This window comes from Stegodyphus dumicola, chromosome 1 (genome assembly GCF_044657685.1).
Source record: "Stegodyphus dumicola isolate Sdum_Otavi_A_Nest chromosome 1, ASM4465768v1".
Lineage (NCBI taxonomy): Eukaryota > Metazoa > Arthropoda > Arachnida > Araneae > Eresidae > Stegodyphus > Stegodyphus dumicola.
Genome location: NC_140768.1, coordinates 100,698,093 through 100,723,826, shown reverse-complemented (window position 1 = coordinate 100,723,826; position 25,734 = coordinate 100,698,093). Strand labels below are relative to the sequence as shown.

Here is a 25,734-nt window from a genome sequence, read left to right as displayed (position 1 = left end):
GCTATCTGCCTAAGGGGAGGGATGCCTTTCGTGGAGGACTTTCTAAGGGAAACTGGCTCGTATACACGTTACACATGGGGAAAACCACGAAAACACCCATGCAGCCAGCCCGTTCGCGGGATTCGAACCTCGGACCGAACTACCAGTGTTCAGCGACTTTACCGCTCGGCCGCTGGTGGGCCTTGGAACAGAGAAACGTCTTCAGTTGTACCCGGGCGCTGAAAACCCTAGCTACGCCTCTGATGGTGAAAACCACAATTGTTCTTTTCATCAGTATCTTTAGATCGCACAGATTGAAATCACACTAATAGACACTGTATTTTTACCTGAAAGTTAAATACCTTGCCAACTATCTTTATGAAAGAAATGAGTCACACCTTTTAAGAACTGATAAATTCAAAATCCATATTCTTATATTCAATGATTTTTCTATACAACTGTAAGATTTTAAATAAAGGACACTACTGAACATGAATAAATAAATAGGAATAACTATTGTTTAAATTTGTTGTCGTTGATAATTTGAAATGAAAAATGAGCATGCCCTCGCCGGGACGCATATAAGCATTTAGTACCGCGCCACCCACATAGGGGACAATCCCTCCTCGTGATTGGATATGGCTTCCGATGACATCATTTCCTCTACGCTTAAGAACGCCTTCACTTTGCTTGGGCTCCAGGGTACACCTTCATACAGTTTGTTTGTATTTTGGTACAAACAACTTTTGGTAGCATTTTTGTACAAAACTTTTGGTAGCAGTACCAAAAGGATTTATTACGTGCGTTGTATTTTTGTTGCTATGAGATTACAACACTATAGAGTGTTAAATTTAATATAAAAAATGTTGCGATTTTTTCCTCTAGAGATAAAAAGTATTATTTCTTCTTGTGTTAACTCCGTAAATGTATATTAAGTGCACAGATTTTTAATAAATGTATTATTAATTTAAAACCCTTCATAGTAAAGCTGTTTTGATTATTAATTCGTTATTTCATGTTCATTATATGTCCATTCTCTGCAGCTAACATAGTACACGGTAAATTCACAATGTTTATAAATCAGTGTGAAAAGGTAAAATTTGCTAAGTTAGACTAATATAGATTTAGAACAGAGAAATAAAGATAGCTACTTTAAATTGAATAATATTACTTTATGGATATTGCTCATTTTTTTCAATGTGTAACAACTTTTGCACCTTTGCATAAAGATAGTGTTTGTCAGAAAAGGAAATTTCTTTTCTTATACACGTGTATTAAATTCAGCCACAATGCTGAATGCACCTTTTCTTTCATTTAAAGCAACAGAATATTAGAAATCTAAAGACATGGACATTAACATGGAAATAACATTCACAAAGGAAATATTTTCTGCGATATGAAAGGAACAGAATGCAACAAAATCGCAATAACTATAATATACCTACTAGCACATAATGCCTTTACAGTTGAATTGAGAACGTCACGTTTTCGTTTTCGCACTAAATTCATGAACTCAGTTATTTATATAATCTAAGTGCTTAAGAATGCTTCTGATATTAACAACATCTTTGAATTTTTTTTTTAATTTTATTGTTCCATGAAACAGGAAACCATCTGCAGAGCGGTGCAACTAATTTTTTTTTTTTTTTTTTCCAAAGAAAACAAACGATAATTTTCACGCTTCCGTGTAACTCATGCGTGTCATGAATGACACGCACGAAAACAAAACCGTAAGAAACCTGCCTTAAGTTCATTACGCTGAGAGAAAATGATGTCATTCATTCGAAAGTATGCCCAATCACAAGTACGGAGTTTTTCCCTATGCGCATGGAGGCCCACCAGCGTCCGAGCAGTAAGGTCGCTGACCACTGGCAGTTCGGTCCGAGGTTCGAATCCGCGAACGTGCCGACTGCATGGGTTTTTCGTGGTTTTTCCCATTTGTAACGTGTATACGAACCAGTTTCACTTAGAAAGTCCTCCACGAAGGCATCCCTCCACTTAGGCAGATAGCCCTCGAGGCTTTGCCGAAATTAAATAACCTAACCTAACCTATTTTCAAACTAAGTTAAAAATTTTTCCTCCCCGATTGACTATTCCGATTATCTGATTCTCCCTATGCGCATGGCGCGGTACAGAATGCTTATATGCCGCCAGGACTCGAGCTTTGGACCCCTAGAATACACGGCGAATGTGCTAGTGTTACAACACGAAAGTATGCTGGAAGGAGGGAGAAAATACCTTATAAATTATTAATTTTAAACTTCACAATACATTATATTTTTTATAAATTACAACATTATCCCATAAAAATTACGTAGCAAAATTTCAGAATATTTTCTTTAATTTTGAGAACTGTTTATATATTCCATCTGTAAACTTTGCAATATGGAAAAGGTATAAAATAAAAATTAGTTTTAAATTTTATACATTTGTGATGGGAATGAGATGCAGTTTTCAGAATTATGCACACCATTATTCAATAACTATAAAATTTTATTCTGCATCCTTTAGCACTTTTCTAAATCAAAATAACTGTCATAGTACAAAAAATTTATATCGTAATACTTTTGAGTTCAAAATAACTGTACATTCATATCAGAAGCAAATTCAACATTTTAAAAATCACATTTGCATCATCAAGTATACTTCAAAGAAAACATTTAAGTTTTTCTTATACTGAAAACATAACCTGGTGTTATACAGACGCTCTGCAAAATCAATCCATACAACATAAATACAGTATGTCTCTAAGAAAACTTAGCTATGGTGTTAGCTTTTACATATATAAAACAATACAATTATCTTCCCAAAACAGCACTGTTTCAGAAATTTTAATAATCTGCAAAATTCAACCTTTATTTGATTATAATTGCAGGGGGTTTACTGAACGGCATGTCATGCCCCTTCATACAGAAGCAATTTATGACCTTTGAGCTTTCAGCCTCCTTTATTATTTATCTTATTGCATTTATAATGTAACTTGATTTAGGATCCGAATGCTGGTAAAACTGGTTGCTTAAGGACTTTTACACAGGGTTGCCACTCACACAGAAGAATAAAATTCCAGCTTTTTCAGGTGTGTTTTAAGAGAATTCTAGTCTATCCGCGTAGTGCGCGTTGGCTGTGTTGAGAAGTGAATTAATTATGGTACCATTTGAAAGCACAAAATTAGCCAATTACATATGACTTATATATATATATATATAATCTCCAAAGCTGTTATTGCTATTATAACTATAATAAGAATTGTTTCCTCCACTGGAGACTGAGATGATCTGGGCAAAAAAAAAAAAAAAAAGTCTTTTTTTGCAGACATTTTGCAGCTAAACTAAAGAAAGAAGTCTATTTAATTATATTTTTATATAAATTCAGGTATTTTATGTTTATTTAGCAGCATACATAAGCAAAAAGTATTAAGTGCATTAAATTCCGTGATAGTAAACTGCATCATACTGCTAGAATAGTTTCAGGCGATGCCAAAGAAAATTGCTTGAAATCTGAAATATTATTAACTAATAATAAATATATTTAGTAGGAAAATACCACATTAAATGACACGAATAACATTAAAACAGAGTTAATTACTTAAAGATCAAAATTTGAATTACAATTATGGGATTCTCACTTGTGTATTTCTCAGTTACGGTAGAAAGTGAACAATCTTAAGAACTGCTAAGCGAATAATCCCTTAAGTTCGTGTGATAAGAAGCAACAAGATGGAAGGGTAACTAACCCTTTATTATTTCAATAAGATTTAACAGAACTCCGTCTTGGATTGCCCAATAAAAAAAAGTCGACACTTCGGCTTGAACTTAAGAGGCTAAGAAATAAACTAAAACTAATTTAAACTAAAAAGAGATGTAGTCGAAGCTATCAAGATTCTAACCGAGCTGGCTCCTTAAACACGAGATAACTGCGAAGCTATCAAGGGCCTGAGTACGACCCAGCGTAATAACAGCACTGAGAGAGAGTAGCCCAAAAGGCAGACGCGCGCAAATCAGAAACTCTGATTCTGTCTCACTCAGTAAGTAGAACTTCGCGGTTAAATATCGCTCTTCCTCATTATGTATTCAGAATGATTCTAAGACTACGTTCTGGTCGGAAGTAGTAAGTTAAAGTTAAGAATTTGACAGGAAAGGAACTTTAACTTAAAATTTAACTGTTAATAAAATTAACATAATCCTTACACAATAATCAACGATATTTTGGCGAATACAGCTATATTAAATGGTTAACCTAGACAACTGGTAACTATTTTTTTTATTTTACTGCAAAATGACAAATAAGGGATTTAACGATTCTGTGGTAAAATCCTATAACACGGTAGGGCCTTGGCACGATTTTTAAAATTGTCACCAACACTAAAATGACCCGTTTGCTGCTCATTATAATGTCGCCAAATCCCGTGTGTAGCGCATATTAGGATTAACCCTTTGCACTCGAGCGGTGCCGATTTGAAGTGTCAACTCGAGCAGCGCTGCTGCTGCGCCCGAGTTATTTGAAGTCTTAAATTGAGCGATGCTGCTACGACGCTATGGTCTTTTGTATCTCGATCTCCTTATTTACAGTGTGCGATCAGATATTTTTTTGGAAGTACTTTCGTAGACTAAGCTCCGCTGACGTTGTAGCCAAATTTTAGCTCAGTTTAGTGAGTCTCAGCGTAGCATTCGCTTGAAACAGTCTTGGCAGTAAATATAGCAACTAAAATGTGTTTGAGCTCTAAAAATACGGATCAGATCAGCTCGAGTTCGGACGAATTCGATTTTGCCACTTTAGATGATGAACTTACATCGATTTCCGATGGATTACGCCGCGAAACGAACGAATCCAGTGGATAAGACAGTGATGCAGTAAAAGGTGTGAGACGACAGAAAATTAGAATTATAAAGAGCTACAGTAAAGTTGAGAGTGATGTTCAAAGAGAAGCTGAAAGTGAAACTGTGGAAAGTGCAAGCAGTTCAACATGGGTACTTCGCGGAGACTACGACGAAGTGCCGCCACACGTACAATTTATACCTGGCCAAAACCCCATAGCAACACGAATAGTTTTTAACATAAAACTACCAATAGATTTTTTTTAAACTGTTTTTCACTAATGACCTCGTCCAAAAATTTATTTTTGAAACAAATATATATGCAAAAAGCAAATTGGAAGGGAAGACGCTATCTGCAAATTCGATTTGGTGAACCTGGCGTGATGTGACCAACAAAGAGTTCTGGGCATTTCTTGCTGTTATAATCAATATGAGGACGATGCCGTTGGCCAATTAGCAAGAATATTGGTCGAAAAATGTCGTCAGTTATATTTCTTTCTATTCGGATACATTTACAAGTGACAGATTTATCCAAATCTTCTTCTGGATGCTTCATCTGGAAACTATTCCAACACGCAACACCAATCCACGAACGTGTAAGCCCAGTTTCCATTAGTGCAATGCGAATGCGTAGCGTCATTGTTAGAAAGGCATACACAGACGGACGGCCGTTTACATTATTGCGTTGGATTTACGCGTACGGAAGTTCGGCGGTTGAATTCATTTGTTGCAACCAGATGTCTCTGTATTTAACTTACGGGATGCATATTTCACAAGTGCACATCAGCGTAGCCACTGAGAGAGGGGTTTGGAAATTTGGTTTTTAAAGTGTAAGATTCAGAATACATATTGTGTTTGATCTAATTATATCCATTGTTAATATTAAAAGTTATATGTAAATAAATCGAATATATTCGTTGTGAATAAGGTAAATTCATTCTGTTTGATGAGTATTCCTTGTGAAAACAGTACATTTTAGAGTGAGCAGTTATTAAATGTGAAATTTAACACACTAAATGAATACGAATGCAAATTAGCAAGGTTTACTTTGAATAACATTCTGCATTGGCTATTATTATAGAACATCTTTTTCATATAAACTGCAATAAGAAGTGCTGACTTCTGTTTACATATATAATTGGTGTAAATATTTTTCTCACATGCATACTTTTATTTAAAGATAGCATTTGAGCTCAGATGTTTATCACATATTTCTTTCTTCATTTTATTTACCACTTATTAAGTAATATATCACATGGATACTTCTGCGGAGTATCCAACATGTGTTTGTATTTATTTAAAATTTTTTCAACCAGGTAGTGAAATCTTCACAGTTGCTTATATTTGATCTACCATCGCAATGAAAATTTTCAGAATAAATCAACGATGTTTTTGTACAAAAAATTGCGTGACAAAATATTTTCAACCATCTCGCTTGAATCTTAAAAAGCACGCGAAAGGTCATGTGACATAACAGAAATATTACTGTGTAGCCACCGAGGGAGTGGCTTCTAGGATTACCAATGAATTCCCATTGGTCCATCCTAGAAGCCACTCCCTCGGTGGCTACACAGATGTGCACATGTGAAATATGCTTACGGGATTCGGACATTTACGATAAATTTGATGTCACTGGAAAAATTTATTTCTGCTTATGAACTGTGAAAATAAAGTACATTAAGAATTTTTTGATAAGTAAGGTAATAATGTACATTATGAACATCTCTAATTGCATAGAAGCTGAAGGAACTTTTAAAAATTTCTTTTCGTTTCTAGAAGCCCTAAATATTAACAAAATAATATATAATTAAAACTAAAATGTACTGTTACTGCAAAAATAAATAAATAAATAAATAAATAAATAAAATAAATAAATAAATAAATTAAATAAATAAATAAATAAATAAAATAAAATAAAAATAAATAAATAAAAAATAAAAATGGTTGGTACTTTAAAAATACAGAGCAACTGCAAAGAAAGATTCACAATATTTGCACCAAATTTGCCATGCACCAAATCAGCCATACATGTGACTGCCACGTGAGACTGTATATTTTTTAAATATGCCCACATTTTGGGAGAAAACAGATAGCACATAAAATTTTAGCATCGATTTCTTCAGAGTCATAACTGGATAATTTATTAGAAATCTCATTTGTTTTAAAATGCATTAAGCACAGTTATATTATATGCATAATCCATAAAATATTATTTTAAATTTATTAATTCTACATTCATATCTTTTTATTGAAGAAGTTATAAAGATAAGCTTTTTTCTCTTCATATATGTATACATACATAAGGTAAAGAAAATGGAAATATTTAATTAATTAATTCCTCTGCTTCAGCTGGAGAGGACTGAATTTTAAAGCAATTATTATAAGTTTTTAAAAAAAAATTTAGGGCATTAAGAATGTCTCACATTAATTGGAGTTGAAAGTTTAGAGCTGGAAACATCACAGAGTCTCAGCAAATGTATGTACATTCACATAAAAGTGAAAAAAAAAAAATAATAATATATTAAACTTAATTTTTTGGTCTGTTCTTCAGCTTCTAAGACATTTCTTACAAAAACATAATTTTTTAAAGTGGCGTTCCAACTGAAGTTAGACGGACTGATAAAAATATATCCAAGTGAAAGATGTGCTTACAAATATATGTTAGCCAATAAGGCATATTTATAAATAGAGAAATACAAATTTAACATACTTATTAATGCAGTAAAATATTTAAAAGGATATCAAATTTAATTTATAAATAACGTTATTAGTTTTTACCAGTTTCAAAAGAAAAAAAAATCTTTAATGCCTTATCTGATTTGCTATAACAGTTTGATATAGTCAGACGTTCATTTTTATTAAAGTAAATGTGTATGCAGAACTAAAAAATAATTATAACGACAAATCTTGCTATTTCATGGTCTTGAAATTAAACATTTTGCACCAGATTTTCTTGACAGTAATCACTGCTCTCTGAGAACTACTGCTGTAGTTGCAGTGGTAGTTTACCCCAACGCTTTCGCAGACATACGTATAGAAGTTGATCATTGTTGAACTCCATCCGTACGTCATCCGTCACCGCACATCGACTGGATTGCAGATGGCAATCGAAGTGAATTCGTTCATTGACTGGAGAAACGCATGTGCAGAAGTGGAAACGGGCCTTAATATTTATCAAACTTCGTTGTTTTTGACATATAAATGAATAAACTGGTGAAATTTTATTATTTGTATATGTTTGTTTGCTTATAAATATTTTTTAAGTAGTTGTAAAGTGTTTGCCGAATTTAGCCGAAATCATCTCGAGTTGCTGGTTCGCGCAAGTGAAAAAGACCTCGAGTGCAAAGGGTTAAACCGATTTTGCTTTATACGAGAATGGGAAGATATTTTCTTTCGTTCAACATGCACTGCACATGGGAGTATCTCGATTATTGAGGTTACTGGAAACTTGCTTTGCCTTTCTAAAAGACAATCTGATTGGAACTGTGAAAATTAGCTCTACACCAGCTGCCCAAATGACGTTCACGCGACATTTAATTCGCCAAGAAAGGGATCGCTTACAATGTTGGTGCAAAAATTGCTCTTTTTTAGGGGGAGAGGGGATCGCCGTATGAAATTGCCTGACTTTTACAGATTTTTGACTAATATATTTAAGTTCTCTGACTTTTTTGGTCAATTTTCGAATTCCCTGACATTTCCTGTTTTACAGGTAGCGTGGCAACCCTGTTTACAGCTTAAAACAATTATAACAAAATAATTTTTGTCTGGTAGACGGGAATTACTACAAAAATGGAATGCATGATTTAATGTAACTCCTCCCTGTAAAGATTACATTTTAAACTTTCATATACTGTATATATTTTTAGTGAATAAAAATATTAAGTACCACCCTGCACAAGCAACTAATTCCCTTTGACAAGATCTTTATATATGGGGAGAGAACATTAATGTTCTTGAAATCTTATTTTATACACAGTATATAAGTCTAGAAGTCCCCCCCTCCAAAAAAAATCCAGTTTTGCAGCATACTAAATAACTTATTAATAAATCAATAAATATAAAAAAAATTAAATATTAAAGTAAGAAAGAAACTTTAGATGACATATTATGGCTTTTGAAAATCAAAAAATATACACTAACTTGGCAAGTATTCAACATTTTTTTATCACAACATGATACTCTACAGATTGAATAAAAACTTGCATGTCTATAATAAAGCAGAATTTTCTAATTAAAAGGTCATTAAAATTTAGTAGTTGTTAAGATTTGAACTTTTAATAAATTCATCAAAAATTTTTGTTACTCATAAATAACTTAAATTGGATTAAAATTAGCTAATAACCATAAAAAACATTAGCCACAGCTGAAATTAAAATCATTAATTGATCAGTCTACGGGAAAGTTCTGTCCGTTTCTATGACAACAATTTTCGACACGCAAGCACACGTTTATTTGGCGCATGTTCGGCTCTCTATTTTTATTGCTTAATGTATACTGATTCACGTTAGTCTCAAGTGTGAAGCGATAGTGTACTTATGGATACTGGCAAAGTTCATTCACGCAACTGTATTTTATATGAATTTCAACAAGGAAGAAATGCTAGAAGCATGTAGAAATTTATTGAAAGTGTTTTGTGAACAGTTTCCGATACGACATGCAGAAGATGGTTTGAAAAATTTGAAACAAGTGATTTTGACCTTTCTGATAAGCCATGTTCTAGGCGACCATCTTTGATCTACGACGATGTTGTTACGACCATGTTGGAGCATGATCCTTTTCTGACTTAACCGGAGATCGCAGAAAGGCTTAATTCAGCTCAGCAAACCATTTTGGGCCATATTCGGAAGATAGGATTGGTGCAGAAATATTCCAGATGGGTGCCACATGAATTAAGTCAGAAGAATTTGGATGATTGAATCGTCATATGCATATCTCTGCTTGCTTGGAACAAAAATCAAGCCCTTCTTGAACCGGATGATAACTGGGGATATCACCGTAGAACCGGATGATAACTGGGGTTGAAAAGTGGATTACCTACAAAAACATTATAAGGAAAAGGGCATATTGTGAACCTGGAAAACCTAGCCCTTCCACCACTAAACCAAATTTGATCTGAATAAGAGAATGTTGTGTATATGGTGGGACATTTGAGGACCAATAACTGAACGAAAATCTCAATTTGGAGAAGTATTGTCAGCAACTGGATAATTTAAAGACAACAGTCCAAGAAACGAAACCTGTGATGTTCAATAGGAAGGACATCATACTGCATCATGATAATGCCAGGCCACATGCTATTTTGGGGACTTGTCAAAAAATTGCAGAACTAAGCTGGGAAATTCCGTCGCATCCACCATATTTCCCGGACTTAGCACCCTCCGACTATCACTTATTTTTGTCCTTACAAAATTTTTGAAAGGCAAAAATTTCAAAAATAAAGAATATATCAAAGAAGCATTGGTTCAATTTTTCGCATCAAAAGATACAACATTTTCCAGAAATGATATGTACAAATTGCCCTCACGCTGGCAAGAAGTCATTAATAATAATGCCAATTACCGTAATTTCCGGAAGAAACGCCGCGGAATTTACGTGTTTAAAACTTAAATTTTCAGCGGGTGCGGCGTTTAGGTGCACTAAAAATAAAATGTTTTCTATGATGGTCATTGCACATAGTTTGGATGGCCTTGTCATTGTGCATAGACTGGTGCTGTTCCCACACAAAAGACCACTCAGTTGCTTTTTGCGAACGTTATTTTGTTTACATTCTTTCCCTTGAACGGACCTACATGCCTTATTCACCCTAAACGAGAGAACAATAACATTCTTCCCCCTTTCAAATCAACATTCTCATCAGTTTAAATAGTTTCTCTCCTCAGCCATTCGATGAATCTTCCAGGATCCATCCTCTCCCCACCCCTGCCTTTTCTGCAATTTTTTTCAAAGGCAGACACGACTCCACCTGCCTCGCAATAAGGAACTCTGACGTTTTTCCCCTTCAGCATGAATCGATTTTTCTTGGCATTCTGCCAGATACAGATCCCATCAGTTTGGGTACAAGTACTTGTTGGATAGTTTTTAAGTAAGAAAGGAGCGGAAAAATTTTGAAAATGTCACCTAAACGGCACAGAAGCTATACTGCTGGTTTTAAGCTTAATGTAATTACATGTGCTGAACAAATTGGAAATCGAGCAGCAGCTCGAGAGTTTGAAGTGGACGAGAGATGTATTCGACGTTGGAGAACTGAAAAAGAACTTCTTAAAAATATGCCACAACAGAAACGACCCAAAAGAAGTGGTACTGTAAGGTGGCCGAATCTAGAGGACGACCTTGCAAACTGGATAAAGGAGCAACGAGGAAAGGGAATGGCAATTTCGACTGTAAAAATTCGCTTACAAGCAAAGTTTATAGCAAAACAGATCAACATAAATGATTTCAAAGGAGTGTAGCAGATTTATTAAAAGAAAAAATATTTCTGTGCGTACTAGAACAACAGTCAGGCAACAATTACCAATGGACTGGCAGGATAAAAAGGCATCTTTTCTAAAATATGTGACAGATATTATTGTTAAAAAAAAATCTTCGGTCACAGATAATAAATATGGATGAAACGCCGTTAGCTTTCGACTCTCCTGCAAACAGAACTGTTGATGAAACTGGTGCAAAAATTGTATCTTTGCTTACGACGGGGCATGAAAGAAAGTCATTTACATGTGTGTTAGCTTGTGCCGCAAATAGTGGCAAGTTAAAGGCCAATGATCATTTTTAAACGAAAGACTATTCCAAACAGTGGCGGCTCGTAATAAGCACTGTGGAACTGCAGCACCCCTATTTCCACTTATTATTATTTTTAATATTTAATACAGCGGGCCCTTTAGTCTTTAATTCTTTCTTTATATTTTTATAATACATATAATCCTTAAGCTTAATGTCAATAGCCATCCCCCACACAAAAAAAAAAAAAAAAAAAAAAAAAAAAAAAAATACAAAAATACAAAAGTCTTTGTTTGGAACTGCACACTTCACAGTTCCAGCGACGTAGTGTTTGGCTGTTCTGCACATGCGCACACAGAAAGCAGCAAGCGAGCCGGGTAGAGAGAAGAGTACTGTCGCTCTTGCAGTGCCGAAAGTCTGGCATCTTGTTGGAAACGTGATTTCTTTTTACTCCGGGCGTGTGGCTTTCCTCCAAAAGGTGGAACTTCATCATACGGACCATAAACAGAGTTCATAAAAATTTGCAACTTTTAAAAAACTGCCTTACTAAAATTCATTCAACATCAAATGCAGATCAAACTATTGCAAAAGCAAAAGGAATTTTAAAATATATAAATGATGATAATTTCAAGTTTTGCTTAGAGCTTTTTTATCAGATTCCTCATATTGAAATAATATACAACTAAATGCAATCCAGATAAATTAGTGTGTTTAAAGTTAATGAATATATAACAAATTTCAAAACTGCTATTTTAGAATTAAGAAACTCAAAGTACTGTGAGAATTTTTCAAAGACACTGATGGCAGAAGCTAAGGAAATTTGTAACTTTATACTATGTATTGATATAATGCACAGATATTCTTCTACTAAACACTTAGCAGTTGCTAAATAGTTTAACAAGAAATGCTGCACTAGTTTTAGGAATGAACATTCTACAGAAGAAATAGTACTGACCACTGAAGCATATCCAATGACTGACAAAGAAAAGCTTGAAACTGAACTAAAAGTATTCTACTGTAGGTCTGATATCCTTAATACTGCAAATTAATCGAGCTTCTGAAATTTATCTTCTAAAATAATCTAGGTAATGTTCTTAGTGAAATTACGAAACTGATAAAAATTCTCTTGAGAGTTCTCATGACTACATCAGAGGCAGAATGCTGCTTTTCAACATTGAAAAGAACGAAAACTTTTCTAAGAAGCACTAAGAATTCGAAAAGACTAAATGCGCTGGAATTGCTTTCAATAAAGAAAAATTTCCTCAGTTGTCATCCAGAGATCAAGGAGAAAATTATTGATCTTTTCGCACAAATTAAAACAAGAAGAATGGATTTCATTTTTAAATGAATAGACAAAGATTGAACTGTAACAATTTTGGTTAAAGTAATTAAGAAATGTTTAATTTTTTTCCTGTAAGATTTCATGAAGTTTCAAAATAAATTTGCTTTTTATACATGTTTGTTTCCTTTTACACAATTTTAAAACAAAGGCTAAATTTTTTTGGAACAGCACCCCCATTAATTTTAGCCACAAGCCGCCACTGATTCCGAAGCGAGATTTTCCTAATGACGTAATTATTTGTGCAAATGAGAACGGCTGGATGTGCAAAACAATCATGCATGAGTGGCTACAAAAAGGTTGGCAGTGTCGTATGGGATCTTTTTTCCAACCAAAAGGGTTATTGATAATGGATTCCATGTGTGCTCATTTACTAGAGTCAGTGAAAACCAGATGTCAAAAATTGTCTACGACCGAAGCAATAATTTCTGGTGGTTTGACAAAAATCTTACAACCGTTACATTTGTCAGGTAATAAATCCTTCAAAGCTGAAGTCCGAAAGTGGTGGGAGTGTTGGATGAGTGAAGAATTGTATATGTATACCATGCATAGAGCATCTTATGAAGAAGTTGCAAAGTGGGTAGGAAGTGCATGGAAATCGGTAAAAACATCGTCAATAATAGCAGGGTTCAAAGAAGCTGAAATTATATCCTTAGATAAAGAGACTGTAAACCAAGAGGATGAATGTGACGATCTGGAAGACTTAGATCAGAATTTACTAAATCTTTTTAATTCAGATAGTGAAGAATCAGATTTTGATGGCTTCATATGATGTATAGTTTGCTGTAATTCCTTTTGTAAGTAAAATTTAAAATTTCCTTTTGTCATCCAAATTTAATATTTCGTTGTTGCAACATTTTTTATAATATAGGCTGAGTATTACAAATATGGACTTCTTTAGTGGGTAAATATAAGTATATATGTGAAGGTAAATATATTTTCCACATTTCTTACCTTTAATTTATTTTTGAGTTATGGTTTCATTTCATGCATTTTACCTTAACTGGTATGTCATATATCAGGACTTAGGTTGAGATTTTGCATCTATATGGCCCACGACGATGTCACGCGCAATTTAATCTATTACGGTGTTTACGCTGATGCAGCGTTTCTGTGTAATTTTAATTTTTTTCCGCCATTTTTCTCGAGTGTGGCATTTACGCTGATGTGGCCTTTTTTCCAGAAATTACGGTATATTATTTAATAAAGTTTATTGACGGTAAGAAAAATTTGTATTTTGTTTTATTCCAAAAACAGACAGAACTTTCCGGAAGACCGAATAATTAAATTTAAACAATAATTCCAAGAGCTTAGGGGAGAAAAAATATTAAGAAATAAGTAGATGCAAATCTACAGGTAATATGTTTAAAAATGAACTTAGCTGTAAAAGAATGACTAGAAGTGATAATACGAAGAATGTAAGCATAAAAAATAAACACACAAACAATGAATAGGATGCTAGGCTATGTATAGCCAATGTAAAAAATAAGTGAGTTATCATCTGCCATTGCAGAATTGTGAAACCAACAAGTTCATTAAAACAACAAGTCTGTCAATACAATAAATCATATTAACTGTACAAAGACATTTACTTCATAATGGTATCTATAACATAAAATTAAAATAAAGGAGAGTGAAAAATCAGATCACACAAAACAAACATGAAAAACAATAAATAACTATTTAGATATAAAATGTAATACAAAAAGTAAATATACATTAGTATGACTAGAATAAAGTTCAATAAAATAATAGGTTACTAGAAGTCAAAGAATACAGTAATCAAACAAAAATAAAAAATGATTTGATATAAATCACAAAGAAATTGCACCACTATCATACAAAAACATATGCTGCAGGAATCATAAAAACATATGTTTACATATGTGTATGCATATATATATATACATATATCCATATACATATGATCTTAAATTCACTTAAGGTGAATTCGAGTTATTCTACTACTTGCGCAATTGCTGCAAAGTAAGTTAATAATAATTTATTTACTAAAGAATATTGATTATATTATCTCCTAAGATTAATTTTAGTAGAACTATCTTAAAAGAGTGAATCCATACTTAGTTCAATTTCGAAAAATGTTTTAAAGTAACTTAAATGTAAATTGTTAAAAATGTTTAACGGGGACTTGAATTAAATCATGAATAACAAAATTTCAATTGTAAAAAGAAATAAATTAAAAGTAAGTAATTAAATTAAATGCAAGTAATCATTGTCATTGATCGGAAATTAGTTGACTTTTCAAGGGGAACAAACCAACTCCCGTTCAATGAACAATAATTAAGAAATAAATACAAAGGTGTTTTGTCCTTTACTTAAGCAATAAGGCGATGCCAAACCGGCAATTCAAGCTAGGCCAAACATTTCCGTGAATAGAAGGGATTAAGAACCAATGCAGAGAACCAAAGAACTCAGTCTGATTAAGCATTTTAGCTAATTCAATTTTGAGTGTAAAGCAATTTCTGCTACTGCAGAAATAATAATATAATTTATTTCTTTTTACAATTGAAATTTTGTTATTCATGGTTTAATTCAAGTCCTCGTTAAACATTTTTAACAATTTACATTCAAGTTACTTTAAAACATTTTTCCAAATTGACCTTACTAAGTATGGATTCACTCTTTTCAGATAATTCTACTAAAATTAATCTTAGGAGATAATATAATCAATATTCTTTAGTAAATAAATTATATATATATATATGCATATATTTATATATATAATTATTTTAAAAAACTCAATTACTTTAATAAAATTTGGAAATAAATCCATTCATAAATATTTTAAATATACATGTGACTTGCTGAAGAAGGAGTCTTTAATATAGAATTAAAAACAGTTAAAATTATGCAAGTATAAGAAATGAATCAATTCAAAAATTTTAACAATTATTATAGGCAAAATGTACAGAGCCGTAGATAGGGTTTTCAGTGCCTGGGAACATATGAAGACTTTGTACCCCTCCTGTTTGCCAAGAATAGAAAATATTTCATTATAAAATTTTGTAACATAAATTCGGTGTGAACTTGATGTATCATAAATTCGATGCCAACTAGGGACAAATATCCGCTTTTGCCCTTCCCTTATTTACACCACTGACAATGTAATCGGACATACTAAAAAGCTGTGATGATGCAATTAATAATTATCAGAAAAAAGTGCAAAAACTAGAGAAACTTATTTTGATTTCAACATAGCAATATCATAAAAGATATCAATAAAACTTTAAGGATAAAAGAAAAGCACTGTAAGAGAAAAGCTTATGGCACTTTTAAAACAAACTTTATTTGGTTTTAACAAAATTCATACATATCTGCAAGAACATGATATGCAATGAAATAACAGAAATTCTGTTCAGAATTTTTTATAACACAAGACTTTTATATTGAAACTAAGCATGAATGAAATCGAACTCTTCTGTAACAAGCTGTCAAATAGAATATTGCCTTGAAAGACAATAAAAGAAAACATGGTTAGAAAGAAATGCTTAATTTCAAATGGAAGTAATGCAATTTGAGATTAAGAATATGAATCCTTCTTGATTTACTACAGCAATAAAACATGAATGATGAAAAATACTGTCTTTCAACATACAAAAGAACTGCAACACAGATTAATCAGTATGTAGAACAAGTTATATGCAATTTTTTAATCTTTTATTACGAATTTTTTATTCATTTGTAACTGGTTTTTCAGTTCTGTTTTATATGTTAATGTAGATATTCAATGCTGTTCTTCTAATCTGATCAGCAGCAGAGCAAATCATATGATAAATTTAACCTGTTTTGTAATAATTATTAATTTGTGGTGTTGCGTGGCCCCAATCTGCCCGCAACAATAGTAGTGACTGCTATGAACTCTAAAATACACAAACTTTTAAGAAGGGTTTAACTCCCTTTGTATTCCACTTTAGCAGTTACAGATGCGTTCACTTGACGCTCACAAACTATGCCAACCCAGCGGTTAAATAAAAATAAGAAAGTACAACTAAAAATGAATAATAACAAGTCACTACCTACGAGGCTCTCTAATCGTGACTAACTTAACCGCGTTCTAAGATACAGCTGAGATTTCAGCAAACTTTCTGAATAAAAAGTTGAAAGATTCAACTAACTGCCGAAGCAAGCACACAGGCCGAAACGTGCGGTTCTTAAATTTCTACCTAGCAACCTTCCCGCTCGTGAATCAAAAAAGCACACCTACAAACTCGTTTCCTTTCTATTTAACTTAAATTACTTCCGCTGAAAATTTGAATACTTTGCGCGTTCTACTAAAATTTACATACTCTGGCATTGGCAATTCCAGGGGAAAGTAAGGCTTGACAGGAAAGATAGCTTAAAATAAATGTTAGTTAAAATAAATATAAACCCTACAAATTACCATCATAACTTTTATTCTATTCGCATCCAAAATACTACAATGATCACAAATTTGCAGCAGAAACCAGGTATTAGATTTCTAAATGTATGTCTAATTTCTACTCCTTTGATGAAATAAATAAATCAGCAGTACCCTAATTTTGCAGCCACACACCCTTTTTATACAATTTTACATATATGCTGAGCTTGTACTTTTGCTTTTTTTTAGCCAATTTTAACTTATTTTATGCAAATGTTTGATCAGACACTTTTTATTTGGTTTTTATGGCTCTTTACATATTCTATGTCAACATGTTCATTCAAATTTTAATTCTTCATTGATTCTATTACCATCACAGTTTAGATTTTATATTTGGTTTTTCAGTTTCTCTCTATATATATACATATATACAAAATCAGAGAGTCCAATTTTATTACTGAAAATGATATATACAATTTAGCATCAAACAGATATTTATTAATGCTAAATAATTAATTAAAGAATTAAAATTTATTTGAAATTTAATATTATAACAAAAAACATCAAAAACAAGCAACAAAAGATATTGTTACACTTTTTATTTCCACCTAGGAAAAGATTCCCCATGGTAGTTCTAACAGACTAGACAATACAGATCACATATATTAAATGCATAATAAATTTATATCCCTATTCTTATCTTAGATTTAACTAGTTCTATGGTACTCAAGAACAAATATTGCAAAAAAAATTATATATAATGTAGAGAATAAGAGATTAAAAATTACAATAAAGATACAATAAAAGAGGATTCGAGTCGTGGTAATAATTCATATGAATATAATTCTTGCATTAATTTTATTCTATTAAAAACATAATATCAGCTGTAGATTAGACATATGAATCACATATGATTAAACACTCACACACATAATATATAGAGAGAACAGATATATAAATTCTTTGAAGAATTTAAATGTATTAAAAGTAATAAGGAAAAACAAAGAAAAGAATTAAAAAAATACACCATTTTGGCTGTAATCATTATTTATAGGAAACTTATTTTTTTTAGTTATTTATAGGAAACATTTTATAGAAGCTCATCTGGCTGGGGAAAAAAACTTGTATGAAAATTAAAATATATGACATAAAATGAAAAACTCATAATTTAAAGCTACTTACAAGATTTTCCTAATTTAAAAAGTATATACTAAGAGTTCAATAATTAATAACATTAAATCACATTAAATTTTTTTCCCTTCATTTGAAAAAAAAAGTATTTATCAAACTATATTATTATTTCTTTTCTTTTTTTTCTTTTTTTTTTTTTAAATTTTTGCTACTTTAACTATCATTGAAAGCCTGAAAAGATCATTTTATTTATTTAATTTACACACTTTCAAAAATAAACCTCTCAGATCCTAACAGAAATCATGGCAACTTTTTCTAATGAAGTAAACAATTTATTATGTGGAAATACTGAAAACTGCTTAATCATACAATGTGGTTCAATTTGTCAGTTTTTCATATACTGTGTTTAATACAAAATCTCTGCAATTTAAAGTAAATCATATAAATCTGATTGATGAACAACATTTAAATTAAAAACAGCTGGGCATTACTCTGTTGAAAATCTGCACAGAACTTTTGGAGTCCTAAAAGCAACATGATCTATGACAGATCAGATACCTTGTCCATAACATTAACAGTAGATCAGCACATGATTTTTTTATGTTTGTGCAATAGATACTACAAAGTAACTACGTAAAAGTAAATGTTACTAAAAAAATCATTAGGAATTTAAAACATTGTATTATATTTAAAGACAATCTAAGTTATGTCCACTATTTATAGGATTTTTCCCCCCCTGTCCGCACTTATATTAGTACTATATGGCAGGCATTTACTAACAATAGATATTGAAAAATTAAAATTTTTCAGGAAATGCCCAACTATACAGCTTTCAGCTAACTGGAAAGCTCAACCAGAATACTTTAGAATTTTTTTAATTCTTCCCTGTCAAAAAAGTAAGCCAGCATATACAGGATACTGTTTCCATACAGTACGATTTAGTGCTAATAATGGATAAGCATCACATTACAAAAAAATCTCAAGATCTTCACCATGATTTTATGTAAACCCATTTGGCTACTGAAAAGCCAGTTTAGTTTTTTAAAGAAGGATATACGTTATACTGCTATTTATCTGTTTGTCCCTTGAAAAATTGATTGAAATTTGGGAACTTCTCTCTGAAGTTCCCAAATTTAAAGCTCTGAAGAGCAGCATGGAGTGTAATACAGTACAAAGTCCATAATCCGGGCTCGTTGGGACTTCGGCAACTCCGAATTAGGGGTTTTTCCGGATTATAGATCATCAATTTAAATCTCGTAAGATGGCATGCAGAAATTATACAATTAAAACTATGAAACCGTAGTTTATGAAATAAAGAGCAATTATGATCTAAAGGGTATTAAAATTTACAAAAAAAAAAGCTTAATATTTATTTGTTTACTTTATTAAACATTCATCACTTTGTCATGATCGTCACTTTTAGCATAACGAACCCTTTTTCTGTTAGTCATTGCAAGTGGGGTGTTGGAATCCACACAATATTCAAAAAGTTCCTTTTTCTTATGTCACATACAGTTGACTTTCCATGCCATACTCCTTGCATAATTTTGAGACAAATATGCCTTTATCCATTTTTTGTAGCAATTCCACTTTTTGTTTGATGGACATCGAAACATGCTTTCGCTTTGTAGATCCTTTGGCAGCTCCAAAATTTGAAACTCTTTTTGACATAATCGAAAGTTCAAGCTTACTTTTTATAAAATTGCTCTAACATTCTGCAAAAAATAATAAGGCGGATCCAATTAGAAGATTAAGGAACAGTGCAATCTGCACCATTAACTGAAATGCCTTAGATAATTTTAGCCTAACTTATACCATCTGTTATACATTAAACGGGCATGTGTAAATGCATTATACACATGCATAAATGCATTATGCACATGTGTAAACACACATATCTGCATGCGTAAATGCATTATACGTTTATGCATGCACATAAAGTTTGTAGCTTTGAGGTCCCGGATTATGGACGTCTGGATTAGAGACTTTGTACTGTACTTTCAAAATAATGGGATCTTGGGATCAAGACAAGTGTTCACATGCAGTTTTATATGAAAAGAGATAATACAATGTGAAAATTAATGACAAGTACTTGAAGTCTTTTATACGCTATATCCATAGCTTGTATTTGTTGATTATGTAACTACATAAAAGAACGACCTGTTCAATTATACTTCTGCTAGAACGATTGCTACAAGTTTGGTGGCATCTCTGGTAACTTTTGTGGTTCAACAAGATTTCATTGTTGGATAAGATATTTTAACTTTCAACAAAAAAGGCCTACAAAATAACTCATTTTACATATGAAATGTACTTTCCCTTCCTTGTAATCTTACATAATTTTAAATGTAATGAAAAAAAATTTTGATATTCAAACTGAAAATAAAATCAGATGACTTTATAATTTTAGACCAGAAGTTTCTTCTTCCATTTACTTGGCTTTCCTATTGAGAATTGCACTTTTTAATTTGTTCAACTATCTAAAATTTTTACTTCATTTGGCATTTCCCGAACCTTCTGGATAGTCAAGCTTTTACTGCAGTAAATAATAAGATAAATTAGTATCTAGATGTATTTTAAGAATTCATGATGCAATTTGCTTTCAAGTTTTTTAGTTATTAAAATTCTTCAAGACATTTTCTATGGCATCTTTAATGAAAAGATATAGGTATGAAAGTAGAATCTCTCATTTTAAACCTGCATTGTTCAAAAGTTAACTATAAAAATAAAAACAGCTGATGGCTTAGTTATATAAATATTAAGGGTATATCAGCAATTTAATTTTCTTAATTTATTATCTATTATTTACAGTTTCTGTCTTTCATTTTATTTAAGCATAGAATTTAACATTTAAAACATTGATAAAAAAGTCAAACAAATCTAATAACTACTTACATAAAAGCCACAGCATATTCATGTGACAAGACTAAAACTGATAGTTTCCATACATAAAATTTAATTTTATTTATTCTGCATAACAGCATAATTTAAAGGAAATCAAACTATTTTTCACACAAATTTCATTATTTTGAAATAATACCAGAATCTATGTACATTTTACAGAATTCCAAAAGAGTTAACGTATTTATTTTACACAAGACTATTATAGCAACAGCTGCAAAAACGAACAATGAAATGATAAATAGAAGACGACTAGAAATATGCATTACCTGAAACAATAATAGGAATAGTCATTACCTTTACAAGCTTGGAATATTATATGTGATTCTCTTAACAAGAAAATCACTTATATTTCCAAATACAGCAAAAGTAGTAACAACTATCTATTTCAGAGATTTTCTGCATTATTCATTTTATAAATACATGCCATTGACTAAGTAATCTGCATCATGAGCAAGACCTCTACCTTTACGTGACATTCTCCGACGTATTGTTTTCATGCGACAAGCAAGAAGAATAAACAGTAAAACTGTTGCTGTTAGTCCCATAACTAAAGCAAGAATTGCACTGTTAGTTTCTCGAGTGTGAGTTCTAGTTGACTGGTATAGTTCTGTCACTGACATTTTAAAATCTAAAACAGTTCTTTGTATACCTTTAGAATGCGAGGTGGGTTTGACTATAATGAGGGAATCATCTTCAGCAGAATTCTTTCCTAAAAAATATTAAAGCAAATAAATTAGAAAAAAAAATTAGCCAATATTTCTTCTTAATAGCATATTTTATATTACATGAAAATTTACCATCTTTGCAGATAAAAATATAGCGAAAATACGTAATGCTGCTATTACAATTTTTATAAAAAAAATCTGATGTGTACACCTCATGACTTCCTTGTATGGAGTATTAAATTATATTCATTTTTTCTTGCATTTCATTTAAACTTATTGGATTGAATTAAATCTACTTTGTCGATAGCACATAAACCATAACAGAATAAATGCACTCTAAAATTCACTATATTTGTTTACCATAGCGACATTCTGACACTAGGTTCACTTAACAGCATTATATTTCGTTCATATTATAACTCAGAATGCACAAAATTTATATCATTTGAAGAATTATCTAATCATGCCACATGTTCTATTCAAATACTCTAATATATCTAGAATGATGTATAAAAGAAATTAAGCAAACAAAACAAAAAAGAAACAGTTTTTCACAGATGACTGAGTATTTCTCATTTAATTAATTCAGTTCTCACTTCGCGAGAAGGCAAAAATACATAAAAACTCAAAATATCTATATTAAAAATTACGAAGTAAATCTCAAACACTTATTTCCTCGAAAAAATTCCAGAAACGATTAAGCATGATTTAATTCGCAATAATAAATGAAGGTGTTATCTTTGTTGTTGTGAAGATTAGTCTCTCTAGATTGGCAACAAATCTACTATTCTGCTGTTTCAAATTGAAACAAATATGTCCGCCATGTTATTTAAAACTTAACGCTTAACCGCACTTAAACAGCTTTTAGACTGTTGATAATTGTACAAATATTGCTTGCAGATTTACTAAAGGCATAAAAACCTTAACCAGAAGATAAGAACAATATAATTTAATCTTTTTTAAACCAAAAATGCACAATTTACAATCATATAAGAGTAAAGAAACTGAGATCACTGAGCCGGGTAACAAAGTGGATAAATATATATATATATATATTTATATACGTTTGGTGCGGCCGATTACAACCAAAATACGAGGTGCACATTCACATGTTATAGCAGTCCTGTATATAAAATTTAAACGTTCTGAGGCTACTCATTTTTGAGTTATGCGAGATACGCACGTACATACGTTCGTACAGACGCCACAAAAAATTCTCTTCAGAATTTATTTTAAAGCAGTTTTATAATTTTTTTTTTTTTTTTTTGAAAGAAAAGAGTAAACTCATACATTAAAATAACGAATATAGAAAAAAATATTCAGGAAATAAGAGACTTTTATTAAATTAGGGTAAAGAATGGTTCAAACTGTTCATTTATATTTTGAATGATAAGATGAGGCACATAAAGTACGCAGAATTAGGCAAGCATTGGCGAACAGCATGAATTTTGAACAGGCATCTTAAAAGCTTGAATTTAAAATGTTGTTGGTCAGATAAACTGTAACCAGCTGGCTCTAAGCATACCACAATCAGTTGGGGGAAAAATTGTGGCTAAATGTAAATTCTACAGGAACATATATATTGTGTACTCAAATTCTGAGCACAGGTTACCATCCCAATGATTCACTGAATTCAGGTGTAGATTGCAACTATTGTACATGACACAATCTGCAATAATACACACATGAATAACTAAAATCTTTATTCCAACTAAAACCTTTCTTGCAGTAGTACTGGGAAAATTGTATCAGATTTTAATGTATTTAGAAAGTTTTAGAAATAAGATCTATGCATTAGATGGGTAGTAAATTGTGCATTTCTAACCTCACATCAGAAAATAAAGAGCTTGAACTGGAAAAGAGAAAACAATGCGTGAAATGAAGACAAATAAAATTTCTTACTCCATATATATGAATTCAGTTACACTTTACAGCAATTCACAGTATTGCTAGATTTGGAACTATTATCATTTAAGCAAAATATGTCAAACAAACCACAATCATAAACGGAGTCATACATGTGTATTTGCTTTGGCACTCTTTTTTGGGAAGGGGGGAATCTTATTACATGTATATAAAAATATTCTGAAACCATATAAACATTCTTCAGGGTTCGTACACATTTCCTTACATGAAAATTAAGGACTTTTAAGGACCATCAAAGAAAAAATTAAGGACCTATCAGCAAAAAAAAAAAAAAAAAAATAGAATAAAGCAATTATCCATACAATCGACTTCATGCTTGTAATTTCACTTTAAGAAACTAACAGAAGTGTGTATTATGCACTATTATTAAATTCAATTTAATACTTACCATAAAACAATTTTGAAAATTAAACTAACTCCCTACAAGTTATGAAGTAGAATAACATTAAATTAGGAACATAATTTCTTTAAAAACATGTATAAGTGTATTTTACACTAATAAAAGTCACTATTTTAGAGATTTACATGATTATTATTTAACTTATTTGATATTTATTTAAACACAGTCAGCTACTATTATAATCACAATGTAAGAATATTTTGCAGATTAAAATAACTGATTCTTGCGGCATTTATCATTCATTAACTGCTCAGCAATGAATCCCAAATAAACTTTACTTTTATCATTATAACAATTTGTATCATAAAAATTAAATTTATAACAATTTTCTGCTTTACTTATTTTTGAATATTCTAGTTTCAAAATTTTAAAGTGCTGAAGGCAATCATTTACAAGTTTTAAAATATCTTCAGCAAAAAAGGGAATAAGTGGTTTATCACTTTGATAATATTCAAGGAAAGGCAATAATATTTTCGACAGAGAGAGAAAAAAAATTTAATTTTATAAGAAATGTTTTATCTTTACTTGCCTCCAAAATATTTGAGAAGGATTTCGATGAATTTTTTTTAAACTTCCCCATTTCAACTTCTTTAATGTACAGTAGCAAGTCATCCCATATTTCAATGGCTCTTTCAACTGCTGGGACATTTTGCAACCATCGGTAAAAGCAGAACTTCACAGGTAGCTTTTTTAAGCTAGATATACTTAAAAAATCTTCACGTCTTGCAGGAGAATCTTTAAAAATCCAATATAAGGAGGATAAGAATGATGGAATGTCCCAGCCAGTGGATGACATCCTATGCTTGAAAGCATTGTTAAGCATGTGTAAACCGCATGTCTCTAATGTCAAGCATTGAATGTTATATTCCTTTGTCAAGTCCTGTTGCAATTAATCATAAAATTTCCAGTTTACTGCAGGACCATCCATCGATATTTGTAAGAGTTTTGACAAGTCTAGTTTTTCAACACATTCATAAAATTTGGATAAAATAATTTCACTTGTTGCATGCCCTATAAATGCAGAAGTAAGGTACTGAGTTCTGACCTTATTTTCGTGATGCCAGTACCTCACATAAATATCTAGTTGCTTCTTTTGATTTGTCAGATTAAGAGTCTCATCAAATAGTAATGTAAAAAACTCAGCATTTTTACAATGCTTTAGTAACAAAGTTTTAAAATAAGGGCCAAGACCAAACTAACAGATATAAGCACATTCCTTTTCACCACATGAAAACTATTTTGTAATGGAACTATCCGGGAACATTTTAGTGAATAACGGCCCAATATCATCGCACGATTTAAAATAATAGTGGCTTTTGATGCACTAGCCCACAATATTTCTGCATCTGTAACTTCAGATTTGAAAAGAAAAGAATTGATTTTATTATTTTCTACACTTATTGATGTTGAATTAGCAGTTACATCTTTTCCTGAAGTAGATGGTTCGTCTAACTTCATGATACTGACAAAATTCATGATACTGTTAGAAGAAACTCGGCAGT

At 31.6% G+C, this 25,734-nt stretch overlaps 1 protein-coding gene across 2 annotated transcripts in view; it reads right to left on the bottom strand.

Annotated features, from left to right (window-relative positions):
• Positions 1-16,128: 16,128 nt before the first annotated feature.
• Positions 16,129-25,734, bottom strand: part of LOC118203428 (uncharacterized) — a 53,534-nt gene continuing 43,928 nt past the window's right edge. For both annotated transcript variants that reach the window (XM_035375705.2, XM_035375706.2), the window contains exon 9: positions 16,129-21,950. In XM_035375705.2, the coding sequence (XP_035231596.1) occupies positions 21,652-21,950 (299 nt within the window). In that variant the 3' untranslated portion in view covers positions 16,129-21,651. The remainder of the gene's footprint in view (positions 21,951-25,734) is intronic.